Source organism: Eurytemora carolleeae, unplaced genomic scaffold (assembly GCF_000591075.1).
Source record: "Eurytemora carolleeae unplaced genomic scaffold, Eaff_2.0 scaffold279, whole genome shotgun sequence".
NCBI classification, from domain to species: domain Eukaryota; kingdom Metazoa; phylum Arthropoda; class Copepoda; order Calanoida; family Temoridae; genus Eurytemora; species Eurytemora carolleeae.
The window spans coordinates 15304-30908 of NW_019396265.1; the positions used below are offsets into that span (position 1 = coordinate 15304).

At 33.3% G+C, this 15605-nt stretch overlaps 2 protein-coding genes across 2 annotated transcripts; one reads left to right on the forward strand and one right to left on the reverse strand.

The window, feature by feature from the left end:
• Window positions 1-1333: 1333 nt before the first annotated feature.
• On the forward strand, window positions 1334-5057 carry LOC111699679 (uncharacterized). Its single transcript, XM_023470404.1, has 3 exons — window positions 1334-1516; window positions 1823-1930; window positions 4850-5057. Exons 1-3 carry the CDS (start codon window positions 1349-1351, stop codon window positions 4973-4975), a joined length of 402 nt encoding a protein of 133 aa, XP_023326172.1. The 5' UTR covers window positions 1334-1348; the 3' UTR covers window positions 4976-5057.
• LOC111699678 (uncharacterized) lies at window positions 5045-11962 on the reverse strand. The gene is made up of 10 exons (XM_023470403.1): window positions 11478-11962; window positions 10568-10822; window positions 10172-10306; window positions 8858-9789; window positions 8067-8186; window positions 7636-7694; window positions 7389-7533; window positions 6755-6921; window positions 6110-6146; window positions 5045-5139 (listed from the first exon to the last, which is right to left on the reverse strand). Exons 1-10 carry the CDS (start codon window positions 11923-11925, stop codon window positions 5065-5067), a joined length of 2373 nt encoding a protein of 790 aa, XP_023326171.1. The 5' UTR covers window positions 11926-11962; the 3' UTR covers window positions 5045-5064.
• Window positions 11963-15605: the final 3643 nt, after the last annotated feature.

The window sequence follows — 15605 nt, forward strand, 5'->3', positions numbered from 1 at the left end:
TGTAGTCTCCCTATTCTTAAAGAAACTCGGAACATGTGCGCCTAAGAAGCATGAGAAGCAAAACAACGCGAGTTTGAAAAATGAGATTTAGCTTAAGATATTCAATCATTCAAGAAACCTACAGAAATAATATATTATCTCTAACCTATAGATATTATCCCAAGCCTGAAGATATTATCATTAGCCTGAAAATACTATCTCTAACATGTGGATATTATCTCTAACCGGAAGATATTATCTCTAACCTAAAGATATTATCTCTAAACTGTGGATTTTATCTTTAACCTACAGATATTATCTCTATTCTACAGATATTATCTTTAACCTGTGGATATTATATCTAACCTGTACATATTATCTCTAACCAAAAGATATTATCTTTAACCTACAGATATTATCTCTAATCTGTATATATTATCTTTAACCAACAGATATTATCTCTAACCTATTGATATTTTCTCTAACCTATTGATATTATCTCTAACCTATTGATATTATCTCTAACCTATTGATATCATCTCTAACCTATTGATATTATCTCTAGCCTACAGATATTATCTCTAACCTGTATACATTATCTCTAACCTGTATATATTATCTCTAACCTGTATATATTATCTCTAACCTAAAGATATTAGCTCTAACCTGTATATATTATCTCTAACCTACAGATATCATCTTTAGCCTACAGATATTATCTCTAACCTACAGATATTATCTCTAACCTGTATATTGGAACCAGGGTATAAAATATGCTAATATTGAAATCTAACCGACTCACCAGGATTTAATTAGCCCTGTAGGAACCAGGGTATAAAATATTCAGAAATCTAACCGACTCACCAGGATTTAATTAGCCCTGTAGGAACCAGGGTATAAAGTATGCTAATTCAGAAATCTAACCGACTCACCAGGATTTAATTCTGTTTCTATTTCAATTAGTTAATGTACATTTTATGCAGAGATGGTTTTTTTGATTACGTGAGGATTATTAAAGGGACTGTTGACGGAATTTTAAATGACTCTTCATTTTGAGAGTTAGATAACCGATTCACGATGGTACCATGCACCCTTTATACTTAGTTTAAGTAAAAATAATGGAGATACCCTTGTTTTCTATCTGATATATAGACTTATGACTTGGTTATAATTTTTATATGCATTGCAGGTTCTCTTTAAAAGTGACTTTCAGATTGATGCAACAAGACAGGAAGGAATTTGTCAGAATTGATCTCTTTTCCTGATAGAAAATGACGATTTTCGATCTAATAGAACCAGGAAAAACTAGGAATCGTATCCTATGACTTTAATGTTTACATATGTTGGGTATCTAAACCTAAGAACGTATATGCATGTATTGAGTATTGAGTGCGGGGGATGGAAACCAGATTCAGGTTTAAGGTTCAGTTTACTCCAGGTGCGGGTGGGAACCATGTATCTTAGAGTTATACTCGCCTTGTCATTTTTGGTACTATTGGTCCAGTCTCAGAGAAGACGTAAACCAGATTTTGACGAGGTTAACAATTTCTACGTAAAAAATGTGTCTATTCTTGTTCTGATTATTTTAGCTCTTTTATATTTTATTATTATCATCATTATTATAATCATTATTATCCTCATTAATATCATTATTATCATCATTACTAGCATTATTATCCTCATTTTTATCATTATAATTATTTTGTTTTTAATTTATTTATCAATTTAATTATTAATATCTTTTTAAATATTACTATCATCATTATCACTACTATTTTTGTTATTATTATCATTTTTATTATTATTACTACACTTTATTATGGTTTAAAGTTGAATGATTAAGGATGAAGAGAGAGATATGAATGGAGTTGGGAGGAATTATAAAGATGTTGGAGTGTTTCCTTTCCCACGCGGAGACACTCCAGTCTTCCATTTCGACCAGGGAGATGAGGTAAACTAAACCCACTTATTAATGTCGTCTTTTTCCTCTGGAGTCAAATTTCAAACTTATATACTATCTATATTATCTGGTTTTATTTCTAAAGTATCTGGAACACTACAGTGTTTGGAGTATTACAATACCTGGAGTAATACAGTATCTGGAGTAATATAGTATCTGGAGTATTACAGTATCTGGATTATTACAGTATCTGGAGTATTACAGTATCTGGAGTATTACAGTATCCGGAGTATTTCAGTATCTGGAGTATTACAATATCTGGAGTATTAAAGTATCTGGAGTATTACAGTATCTGGAGTATTACAGTATCCGGAGTATTACAGTATCCGGAGTATTTCAGTATCTGGAGTACTACAGTATCTGGAGTATTACAATATCTGGAGTATTACAGTATCTGGAGTATTACAGTATCTGGAGTATTACAGTATCCGGAATATTACAGTATCCGGAGTATTTCAGTATCTGGAGTATTACAATATCTGGAGTATTAAAGTATCCGGAGTATTACAGTATCCGGAGTACTACAGTATCTGGAGTATTACAATATCTGGAGTATTACAGTATCTGGAGTATTAAAGTATCTGGAGTATTACAGTATCCGGAGTACTACAGTATCCGGAGTATTTCAGTATTTGGAGTACTACAGTATGTTGAGTATTACAATATCTGGAGTATTACAGTATCTGGAGTATTACAGTATCCGGAGTATTTCAGTATCTGGAGTACTGCAGTATACTGTAGTACTACAGCTACAGCACCTTGCTCCCTTGATTACTGGAGTCTTGAGTTTAATAAGACGAAAATAAAATTTATTTCTGCGTGAATATTTAGAAATATATCTTAAATAAAGCCTGAATCCCCCGCACACCTGTGTTTTACAGCTCTTATATGTTCGTCCAAATTTACATCTCCCTCTGATCCCCATCCTTTTTCCCTCTTCCCCTGATGTGTATAGACAAGTTAAACCCTAATTATCCTAGTCTAGAAAGTTCATCATTCTATAATCCTACTCGACAGCGTTTCTTATTCTTTATATCTAGAGATATAAAGTTGTAATCTCTGTTTGTCTGTCTGTTTATTTGTCCGATCATAACTCAGGAACCCCTTGACCGATTTGCCTCAACTTTTCTATGGAAAAATCGGGAGAGCCACGGGAATGTTTTTATCTTGGTTTTGGGATTCTAAGTTGAGTGGATTTACTTTTGTAGCGAAAATTGAATTTCTCGGTAAAATCATCCAAGTGCGGGTAAACGGCGGGAGTAACTATGACTGATTTGCCTCAATTTGATTTGATTAGGGAACTCGGGAGAGTCACGGGAATGATCTTAGGTTGGTTTTGAGATTCTAAGTTGAATGGTTCAAGGAAAAGAGGCCAATAACCACAAGGGGCGTGTACACGGTGTGGGACTAACATGACTCTGGTCTACGCTGGGTTTCCAAGCTAGTGTATATTACAACTCCAGGGTTTCATTTTCTTTATATGCAGATATATTCCTGCTTCAGGGTTTCATTTTCTTTATTTGCAGATATATTTCTACTCTGTAAGGTTTCATTTTCTTTATATGCAGATATATTACAATTTCAGGGTTTCATTTTCTTTATATGCAGATATATTACAACTCCATGGTTTCATATTCTTTATATGCAGATGTATTACAACTCCAGAGTTTCACTTTCTTTATTTGCAGATACATTATAACTCCATGGTTTCATTTTCTTTATATGCAGATATATTACAACTCCATCGTTTCATTTTCTTTATATGCAGATATATTACAACTACATGGTTTCATTTTCTTTATATGCAGATATATTTCTACTCCAGAGTTTCATTTTCTTTAAATGCAGATATATTACAACGCCAGAGTTTCATTTTCTTCATTTGCAGATATATTACAACTCCAGAGTTTCATTTTCTTCATTTGCAGATATATTACAACGCCAGAGTTTCATTTTCTTCATTTGCAGATATATTACAACTCCAGAGTTTCATTGTCTTTAAATCCAGATATATTATAACTCCAGAGTTTCATTTTCTTCATTTGCAGATATATTACAACTCCAGAGTTTCATTTTCTTTCTATTCCTGCTTCAGTTGGTTATCTTTACTTTTATTTCCTACTGAAGGGTTTCAACATTTCTACCTATTCTTACTCCAGGGTTTTATCATAATTATCTATTCATTTTTCAGTTTTTTATCGTATGTATCAATTCCTGCTTCAGGATGTCGTCATATTTTTATCTATTGCTGCTTCAGGGTTTTATCATATTTTACTATTCCTGCTTGAGGGTTTTATCATATTTTTATTCCTGCTTGAGGGTTTTATCATGTTTTTATTCCTGCTTGAGGGTTTTATCATATTTTTATTCCTGCTTGAGGGTATTATCATATTTTTATTCCTGCTTGAGGGTTTTATCATATTTTTATTCCTGCTTGAGGGTATTATCATATTTATCTATTCCAGCTTCAGGGTTTTATCATATTTTTATTCCAGCTTCAGGGTTTTATCATATACTAATGTATTCCATCTTCAGGGTTTCATCATATACTAATGTTTTCTTACTTCAGGGTTTTATCATTAATTTATGTATTCTTACTTCAGCCAGAAATTTAAAAGAATATCGTTGAACCAAACTTCCGAGTTTCCTTTTTTGATTCAACAAAAATGTAGAATATGAAGAAACTGAATAAAATAATATTTCATAACAAAAATGTTGATATCCACAAAACTGCCTAACACTATTCGTAAAACCCGGGTTTCAAAGCTGGTTTTTATATCGATACTTAAATTTTGGGCTCAGGGTTTCATTATTTGTTCATTTATTCTTACTTCATATTTCATTAATTCTTACTTCAGGGTTTCCTCATATATTCGGGTTTTATCTTATATTCATGTATTCTTACTTCAGGGTTTCATCAAGACAATCCCAGATTTGATCGAAGGTTTGGATAAGATCCGTGGTATAGTGAATACGCAGAGAAAAATCACTCAAGCATTTGGCGAGGGATTTGACCAGTGTGAGTCCTGTGGGTAAAATCTAGACTAGTGTTAACTTTATTCAATTATAAAAACTAATCAAGTGTCTATATTGTAATAAAATAAATGATAAGTATATATTTATTATTAAATTCTATCACGAGATTCACAAATAGTTGGAAGACGGACCTCACAGGTTAAATCATGTAAAGCCATCACATCCTAGAGAAAAATCGATGAGAATTTTTCTATAATTCTTAAAAACAATAGCTAAAAGTAAGTGCTTCAAAGTTCTAAATGATCATGTTTAGGACCACAAAAAATTATGAAAGCTAGTAGAGGGGCGTACAATCAAAGGCCAAGGTGCTGTGTTACTTGAAAGTCGACCCAGTCTTGAAAATTAATTCAACTTTTCATAGAAGGCTGGATCTATGTGATCTTAGCAAAATGATGTTTTAGAACTTTGAATAGTTAAAGCTTGAAATATTATAGGTTTACGTTATCCGCTTGCAAAAATACTGTTCATTTAGTTCATTTAAAGCAGATTAAAACTAAGATGTTTGCATTAATTAAAAGGATTTTTTGAACGTACAATGTGCCCCAATAAACATGATGATTAAAGAATGACAGGGTGTATTCTTGAATTTAGTTTATTTTGTATAAATACCAGCTTTAACATAGTTTCCTTCATTTACTCTGCACTGTCAATTATGTTTCAACATTTGAAATTACATCACCAAATACGAAGGATAATCGAGCAGGGTTTATGACAATTAATGGGACTGTAAGCGTAATGTCAAGTGACTCTTCATGCAAAGATGGCAATTCCCGATTTACAACGATACCCTCGAAACATTTTTCCGATCATTAATGTGGAAGATATTGTTGTTATTCTAGGTTTAAAAGTGTTTAATTTTGTTAAAACCTACATGTTTTTCTAGTAGAAATGTGCAAGTCACTTTCGTAGAGAACCCACCGTTGAAAATAATCAGGTTTTAAAAGTGTGAGCATTGATTTATAATTTATACTTGACAGAATAAGCTTTTAAAGGTACAGTAAATAGATCATTTCCATCTTTGCATGGAGGGTCACTTGAAATCACACTTACAGTCCCTTTAATAACATCACAGCTTTTAGAACATTTTTATTATCATATTTTGTGGGACGCACTGAATAAAAAAAATATGATTACCGTCTCTTCATCGTGAATTAGTGCAACACAGTCCTCTCTAAACAAAACCAAAACGTTTCACGAATGTTGTTCTTTAAGCAAATTGATAATAAAAACATCTGTCATAACTCCTTAAATATCTATAAAGTTGTAATCTCTGTTTGTTTGTCTGTTTGTTCGTTTGTCCGATCATAACTTGGAAAACCCTGGACCGATTTGCCTCAAGTTTTGATTGGGGAACTCGGGAAACCCACGGAAATGTATATCTTAGCTTGGTTTCGAGATTCTAAGTAGGTCGACTTAAATAGCGAAACCTCAGTTTCCCTGTAAAATCATTAAAGTGCGGGTAAATGGCGGGAGTATCATTTGGTAACCTGGGCAGCACTGGCTTCCCAAGCAAGTAGCTTCATAAATGTTTTTAGAGGTTTTTGAATAACTGTCAGAATTTAATTCAAATTCAAATTGTACAATACATATTTTCTTTTAGTGAAATTTTCAGCAATTTTAAAAGAAATGTTTAATAACAAATCTTAATTATTTAATATAAAAATCTCAAGAATTTTTTAATTTATAGATTTTGTTCTATCATATTCTATAGTCCCCCCTGCATCGTTCATCTTAAACATAAATCTATTAAATCAAAAACCGTCAAAACATTAGTGGTTCCTGTGGTTTTCATCTCCGTCCGGTTGTGCTCCTCTATCCCCTTGCTCCGACCAGGGTTCAACTCCTCTCTTGATCCCCTCAGCTCTTCCATTCTCCCAGAACACTCCCTCTTTACTCCTACCAACCCGTCCTCCGATCCAGACACGGGTAATATTAGTATTCAGAACCTAACCATTTTATTTTCTTTATAATTTAGATTTTTAAAACTTTTTAAAGAAAGTATTTAAAGACAAAAAATAGATAGAAGAAGAGAGTTGGATAAAAAATGCATAGCAAGAGAGAAACATTACATAGAGGACTTTTTGTGCGAGAGGTTCTAAGAAACAGTTTTAAACAAAAAACCGGAAAAGGTTGTTTTGCAGAAAATGGAAATCTAAAATTACCAATACTGGAGATTGTAGAAATAAAGGAAAAATTTTACTAAAAATCACATCGCCTGTCCTAGTTATAAGGTCTTTTTTTAAATTTGAATGTCCCATTTTATTCTCAATCGTTGCATTCAATATATGATTTTACTTTAATCAGCTAAAAGGTATTATATCTACAATTAGAAGTCATAATCTACAACTGTTATGAGCCAAACTCTTTGATCTATTTCGTGAGGAATGAAAATTGTCATACTCTCTTATCTCACCATATCAAAAACCTCTTTTCTTGCTTCTATTTGGTCCAACGAGACAATATTCCGTCCCAGCTTTTTACAGAATAATCTTGATTCCGGCCATGTCATCTCTGCCGCGTTCTCTTCCCAGCTTTTCAAATACCGAGGAGTCGTCTTCCTAAAATCACATTCTTTTTGGTTCTATGGGATGATCTAGATCATATGCGGGAATGATTTTTCTTGGGTTTACAAAATAATTGATTTTTAGAACAGATCTTACTTTGTTGAAGCTTGCAGAGAGGTGAGAAACAAACTGCCAAAATTCATCGAGGTCTCCGCCTTTGGTTTATTTATTTATATATCTTTATTTTCTTTTGAAGGGAGGGGAGGTAGCTTATTTTGTCTTTATTAAAAAGAGAAGTTGTAAAAATGTCTTCTTTTGCTTTAAAAAGTTTGGATGAAAAATATTTTAGATTATTTGTTTTCAGAAAATAGTGTTTTATTGTCCAATTTTCGCAAATCTTGAATTGTTGTAAAAATTCGGGATTTTTCTTACAGAGCCGTATTTTATAATTGAACTATGTATGAATGGCTGAACTGCTTATCAATAAGCAGTTCAACGTACCTAATTAAACTGCTTCTCGCTGTTTATAAATTCCGACCTTGATATAACTTATTTAATTATAATAATTTCTTTGAATAAATTAATCCCTGATGTTTTGTAAACATGTCATTTAATCTTTGATTAAAGTTGTTTTCAATTTCTCCAGGTAGTCTCAGATCTATGGAGTTCTCATCAGACTCCGGGTCCATACTGTACTCGTACTCAACCTGAACATATATATATATATACTCCAACTCTTTAATTAAAATAAAGACCGACTATAAATCTTAAAAGGAATTGAGTCTTTGCCACAAACTCTGATTTTCTAATCCTAATATCTTTGCAACCCATGCATGGTAAAATACCTTAGATATTTCAAACTATAAATTCTGTAATATCAGATAATTTAAGTTTGAAATATCAAAGGTTTACATCATCAGATTTAAAAGATATAGGGATTAGAAAATTCGAGTTTGTGGCAAAGACTCATTTCCTTTGTGGATGATACTTTAAGGAAACAGATTGATTTTAAGGAATTAAACACTTAGTATATTTTTATTTTTTAATACCTATATCTTTGCAGCCAGAATTGTATTCACGCCTTTGATATTTCAAATAAAGAATTTTGTTAAATCAAAAGTTTGACAATGAAACATTTGCACCAATACGACTGCTAAGGTATTTGATTAGAGAAAATACTTTCTTGGAAGTGTTTAGCTCCTTAATTCATTATTAAGTAAAGGGTTGATAGCAGTCAGCAAACGGAAATTTCTTACATTCAATACAACAAAGGAATTTTAATATCTTTCATCAAAACATTATCTTGTTATGTCAACAGCTCACGTGGTCCAGAAATTATTATATTTTAACCAAAGAAAAATAAAACTACTTTACAAACCTCATAAACATAGTCAGGATCAGGACTGAGGAACAGTTCTGTTTTCGAAACCGGAGCCAGTATCGGAGCCAGAGTTCCAGAGGCTTCCGATATCGGAGAGGGATGTCCAGTGAGTTTCTCAGCAATCAGAAGTTTTCCAGGGGTTTCAGCTGGTTTAGGATCAGCAATGAGAGTGTTTTCTTCACTTCCAAATTTTATCCTTTCACTAGGATTGTTTTTAGAATTAAACTTCTCCGGATCTACCTTGTTTGTTGGTTCAGATTGTTTTCCTGTAGCTGAGTTCTCCTTGTTGGATTCTGTCCTACTCAGGTTGGGATCTTCAGTTGTTATATAAACTATATTGTTTGGTTTTACGACGTTAGGACTTTTCTCGGAGTTTTTCACATTTTTAAAAGAGGCTTCCCCAATTTTAATTTTGGTCTCCGAACCATAATGCGAATCAGTCTCTGACGGGTTAAGAGAAGAATTTGGAGTTTTTTCAGATAGGTTAAATTGCACCTCCCCATCTACAATGCCTGGAGATTTATCCACTGGTTCTCCGTACTCTGGAGAAGAATTGGATGTGACTACTGATTCTGCTAATCTAGGAGAATAATTGGATTTAACCACTGGTTCTCCATATCCTGGAGCAGAGTTTGAGTTGATCTCTGGTTCTCCGTATTTTGGAGAAGAGTTAGATCTAACCACTGGTTCTCCGTATCCCGGAGAAGCACTAGATTTAACCGCTGGTTCTCCATATCCTGGAGAAGAAGTAGATTTAACTACTGGTTCTCCTAATGCAGTAGAAATCACTGGTTCTCCGTATTCTGGAGAAGATATGGTTTGAACCACTGCATTTCCGTAACCTAGAGAAGAGGAATCCGAGTTCAAAGTATGATCCGGAGCTTTATCAAAAGGTCGATCTGTCCAGGAGAATGATTCCATCACTTGTTCTGCATCATCATGTCAGAGAACTATCAATAAATAAACCGGAGACAATTAATCTGACTCCCTAGATTCATAATTATCATATTTGACAGTAGACAAACATTAAACATGGATACGGCTAAACCCTGTCCTTGATGTAACCTAGAATTATTTCTCATGTTGGTATTTATCAAATATTTGAATAATTTCAAGACAATTACTAATTTTGGACAACGGAAATTTAGTCTCGAACAAAAATGTCTTTTAGTGGTTTCGAAAACAATTATTGCTTGAAAGGATTTACTATGACGTTTTTTTAATGAAAATTCTTCTTAAGGAAAACATTCCCCCTTGAACAAACCTTGAACATTTCAATCTTGTTTATTCTCTGCAGAAAGCCTAACATACGTGAATTCTGATTAAGATTCTGTTGTACCCGGAGCTGGTGTTGAACTGAAACCCTGATCCCAGACTCTTGCCTAGCTGTCAGGGTCAGAGGGTTCGGTATAGGCTGGTCAATCGGAGTATACTCCAGTCCTTGCTCTTGAAGAACAAATCTAATCAACAAAAATTTAGCGAACCAAAGAGGAAGGACAACAAATAACATTCAAATGTAGCTTGGAAATGGGGTGGAAAGTGTGTGGGGGGGGAAGTATTAAATGTAAATAAGGCACCCACCCCCTGATTTACTTCTCTTCCCCCCATTCCCATATATTGAAAAATATGTGCCAAAATTAAAAGGAGATTCTCTCCCGCATCTACATTAAATCTGGAACCTGGAAGAATTTTTGGTTAGAAATATTCCTGATATTACAGAGTTCAGTATAAAAGGTTCAGGTTCAGTTTCGAAGGAAGACTGAAAGAACGGAGCAGAAATTTGGATCGGGAGAGATGAAGGATTTACTAGCGGAGCAGATCCGTCCTCACCAGAGGGTTGGAAGGAAGGAGAAGATTCTTGGATAGGACTGGTTAGACGGATATCCCCGGAGTTTTCCACTGTGGGTTTCGAAGGGTTGGGTTTGCTTGATTTCTTAAACCTCTCCGGGACAAGTCGGTTAACTAATCAGATTAAACATTAAATCTGTTAATTTTGGATAAATTATACCCGTTTACCCGCGCTTGGTCGTAAATTATGAGTTTAGCTATTTTTCCATGTAAACAACTCAGAATCTTAACACCACATGATTCTCCCGAGTTCCCCAATAGAATTTCAGGCAAATCGGTAAAGGGGTTCATGAGTTATGTTCGGACATACAAACAAACAGACAAACAGAGATTGCAACTTTATTTATATAGAAATATTAATGCACATGATCAAATGGTTGAGGCTGGATATTTTGAGTTGAAGGTGGACTCTTAATTTGTCTGGTGATACCAAGATCTTCTCCAGGAAACAAAGTTGACATGAAAATGATCAAAACCTCACAAGATAATTAAAAATACCCAACTCATCTCAGGTCTTAACTTAATCAGTTTTATATCCCATGTGGCCAAAGTAATATGTTTAAAATATAAAAATACGATTAGTTCATTGATTAATAAAATCCAGCAAAGACAATATAGCAGTCAGCCCTGGAAAATAAACTTATCTTCATACCCTAAACTATATTTTCATGTTATTTTCAATTTTCTTTGCTACCGCAATTATAGTTCAAAACGTCCAACTCTTTGGTTGCAGAAATCAAATATCATCAGATTATAGATTTAATGTTTCCTATATCGGAGAACGTGCTCATGATTGTGTGAGAGAAGGATAGGGTTCTCTGGGTTGTTATGCTTCTATCCTTCTCATCACTTGTCTCCAACCCTATTGGACCATAAACCCTGGGCAAATATTTTGTCCTGGTTCGCTGTATCTGGTTCGTCCTATGTTGCAGTTTAGCATTTGTCCTGTTTTGATCTAGGTTTGCTAAACTCATGTTTCTCTTCTCCTCCTGCAGCTCTTGAAGTTTCTCCAGCAGAAACTGATCCTTGAGTTCCTTCATAATAAAATCTGCTCTCTTCCTTTCCAGGATTTCCTTTTTATCCTTCACCGTTATCTCAGTTCTATCAATCTCTTCCTTATTATTTATCTCCTCCCCTGATACTAAACCTGGATACAGAAGAGCTGATATATGAGAAAAGGAGAAGCTTAAACAGCCAAAGATGAATATAACTTTCATGGTAGGATAATATACACTATGCACTGTTCATGTTAAAAGATCTGAAAATGTTTAGAAAAATTCATAAAACATATCTTATTATGGATTTGAACACTTAGTTCAAGATTTTATTTGAAACAGTACGAGAATCTTCTTTAATGAAAATATTAGCTAGGATTTAAATAGTTTATATTTATGATCTTGATTTCAATTCAGCTAAAGGGACTGTACATGTACTTTACAAGGGCATTCTATGAAAAGAGGGATATGTCCAATTCAAATTGGTGAACTGCCTTGTAATGAGCAAAAATTTTGCATATATCTCAACTTTATATTTAAAATTATTGCAGATACTCTATAGGTGAATGCAGATTTCTGCTTAAGAAAACACGAAATAAATTGTTAGAGTTAAAACTTTTTAAAGGGAGTGACCGGCTATGTAAGGTAGTTGAACTGAGTATGCAGTGTTGTGGAAAACTTCTTTCGGATTCATTTGAGACATATTACACTTTTTAAAGATCGGTAAATCCTGAGTTTGAGAGCAAATTCGACGTTCAAAACTCCTACTTTGGGGGTGGATACATTTTCAGAATTAGTTTTTTTTTAATTATTAAATGACGACAAAGAAAAATAAAGTAAAAATTATACAGTAATCTAACTAGATGGCTAGGAACATATTTCACAAAAGAAATTTGTCAATAAATCAATGCTAAAATCGATTATTTCGTTTTCATTATTATATTGAATTTCTAATTTTCTTTGAATTTATTCGCAGATTTCTTCAAATTCTTTAAATTTCGTCTTTTCAATAATAATTATAGAAAATCTGCGAACATCTTTGTGAATAATGAGAAACCAGAATAATGTAGAAACTAATAATTGAACAAGATTACTTATTTTTGATGATAAGATTAATTTTTATTAGCTCAAAATGTTCCTAAACATGACGTCTGTAGTTTATTGTAGAATATTTTTACATTTTATGTCGTCGTTAATTAATAATTTAAAAAAAAAACTAATTCTGAAAGCGTATCCACCCCCAAAGTAGGAGTATTGAACGTCGGCTTTGCACTCAAACTCAGGATTTACCGATCTTTAAAAGTGTAATATGTCTCAAATGAATCCGAAAGAAGTTTTCCACAACACTGCATACTAAGTTCAACTACCTTACATAGCCGGTCACTCCCTTTAACTGGAAAAACAACGATATCCTTTCCATTATTGATCAGATAAATGTTTACAATTGTGAATCGGACATGCCCTATTTTTAAATGGAAGTTAACTTGAATGAATGATGGCCAAGATTTTCATGATTTTTATTCAAATCCTGTAATTTGAACTATTTACATGGTTAAATTGAACAAGGTTTAAACTGAACTTGAAATTAAACCATCTGTTCCCTGATTGCGATGAAATCACTGGTTGATAAATAAATGTGTTGTTATGAAGGTATAGTTTATACTGGCGGACAGATCTCTTTCACGGTCAAACTAACAACACTAGGGAACACGCTCCAACAAGGAAGAGCCCCCCCTTACCCCCCCGTGGTTTGGGAAGGCGGATGGAAATAGTAAGGGGGGGGGGGGGGGGGAGTATTTTTTAAATTATGTTTTTTTCTTTCTTCAAAAGTAGCTTTTACCTTTTTAAAGTCAATAAATCAAAAATGAAAGAATGCTCAGATTTAATATATTTAAACTACAGTTACATATCTACAACTTTAGTTTCTACTAACTTTATTTTAATCTCTCTCACATGCCATCTTCATATTCCTTAGCTAACCACAGTTAAACCCTAAATAAGCCAGTCATAGAAAGAATTAATCCAATGTCGTCTTGACAATTTTTCAATGGGTTTTACACCATTTTAGTATTTGCGAAATTAAATAAATATCCATTAACATACGGGAACAGTTTTAAAGAGCTCCATATAATCAATTAATTAAAGAGCTAAATATCTGCAATATTCCATTATCAGAAAGTGAAGAGAATACGACATTTGATGAATTCTTTCGATGTATGGCTTATATAGTGTTTACTGTAGCAGAATGCATAGTTCAATGATCTACGTTTTCTGGTTGCAAAGGTTTAACCATTGTAAAGGAACTGAGTTAATGTCACAGACTCTGATTTTATATCTTTGCAACTAAATTCAAATAGGAATTTTGTTAGATTAAATATAGGGTGTCCCAATAAACATGAGAATTCAGTGACGAATTCGATATCGTCTTTTTAAATAATTGTTTGATTTAGTATAGTGATACCTACTGAGAAAGCTGTAATCTGTAAGAGTTTCGTCTGCTATGCATAACATGTTCACATTTTGTTTGTTTATGTTTTGACTGCATACGGTTGTACTTAGTAAAACAAGAAAATTGCAGTATACAAATAGAGTAAACTTGTCCGTCTTCACTATTCATCTTGCGGAGACATTATAGACACATCTTTACTGTCTTTTACCCTTTTCATAAAATAAACTCTAGCAGACAAAATAATATCATGGCTTTTGAAATTAGGAATTACAATGCTTATTCATAACAAAGACGATATCGAATTCGTCACTGAATTCCCATGTTTTTTGGGACACCCTGTAGTCTAAGTATAAAATATTAACGGGTTACACCAAAAGTGTGCAAAGATATGGCCGGGTTTGAGGCAAGAACTCAGTTCCTCTATTGTATAGGAATCCCATAAAAATAGGAAATAAGGGACGAGATTCAAATCGTCTTCCATCCACGCAACATTAATTAATTCTTTAAACATTAAAAAATAAATGACCACCATATTTCCCTAAATCTGAAATTTCCAAAAGTGGAATTTTACTTTCAAAAATATCGGGGATATTACAAATGTTGTGGTCTTTAAATTTTTCTTAATGTTACAAAAACTATTAAAAAAATACCATAGAATCAAATTTGGGAATTCTTTATTGTGCAAACATATTTATAAAGATCATTTTATAAAATCAAAGACAATTTCAATACCGCCTCTTAATTTTCATGTTCTTTGAAACACCCTGCTTGTGAAGAGTAATTAAATTCTTCACAGTTCGTATATTTAAGACTAACTGTGAATTTAATGTCTTCTTGATTCTGAGCTGGGAACTTTAGAATTTGATACTGGATACCCTTAATCCCGATCGCTTAATCTAAATATCCAATGTGGACACTTATAATTTCTTGCTTAATCTTCTCTTTTTCTCTCTTTTAAGTTATTGCTACTAGATTCCGACCAATGAGAGCTCTCTCATTAACGCGTAAAATTTCAAATTTCCCGTCTTCGGGTTGGCTGTTCGGGATTCTGCAGACGCCCCTCTATTGGTTGAATTCTACACATTTTTCAGGATATAAACTAAAGATTGAATTGATCTCAAGATTGATAAAAAAGGAGATCAAGCATAGATCTCTAAATCTACGGTTCCAAAGTGTTCAGCTCTGTACATTGATCATTAACCTTGTTTGAAACTGCTAAAAGTATGATTCGTTTTGGTATTAAGTACAGATCACTCCCACTTCTCCCACTTGTTCATTAAACACCTTCTAGTCATGCACTACTGCATTATGCAGCATAATTCCTCACACCTGGTGGAATATGCACCTTATACATCTATAATTGCATCCATGCATTTTAGATTTATTTATAAAAAATGCAACAAGTTTGGCTTGATGGTAACTAAACAGTTCTGAAAAATGATCAAGATATTAC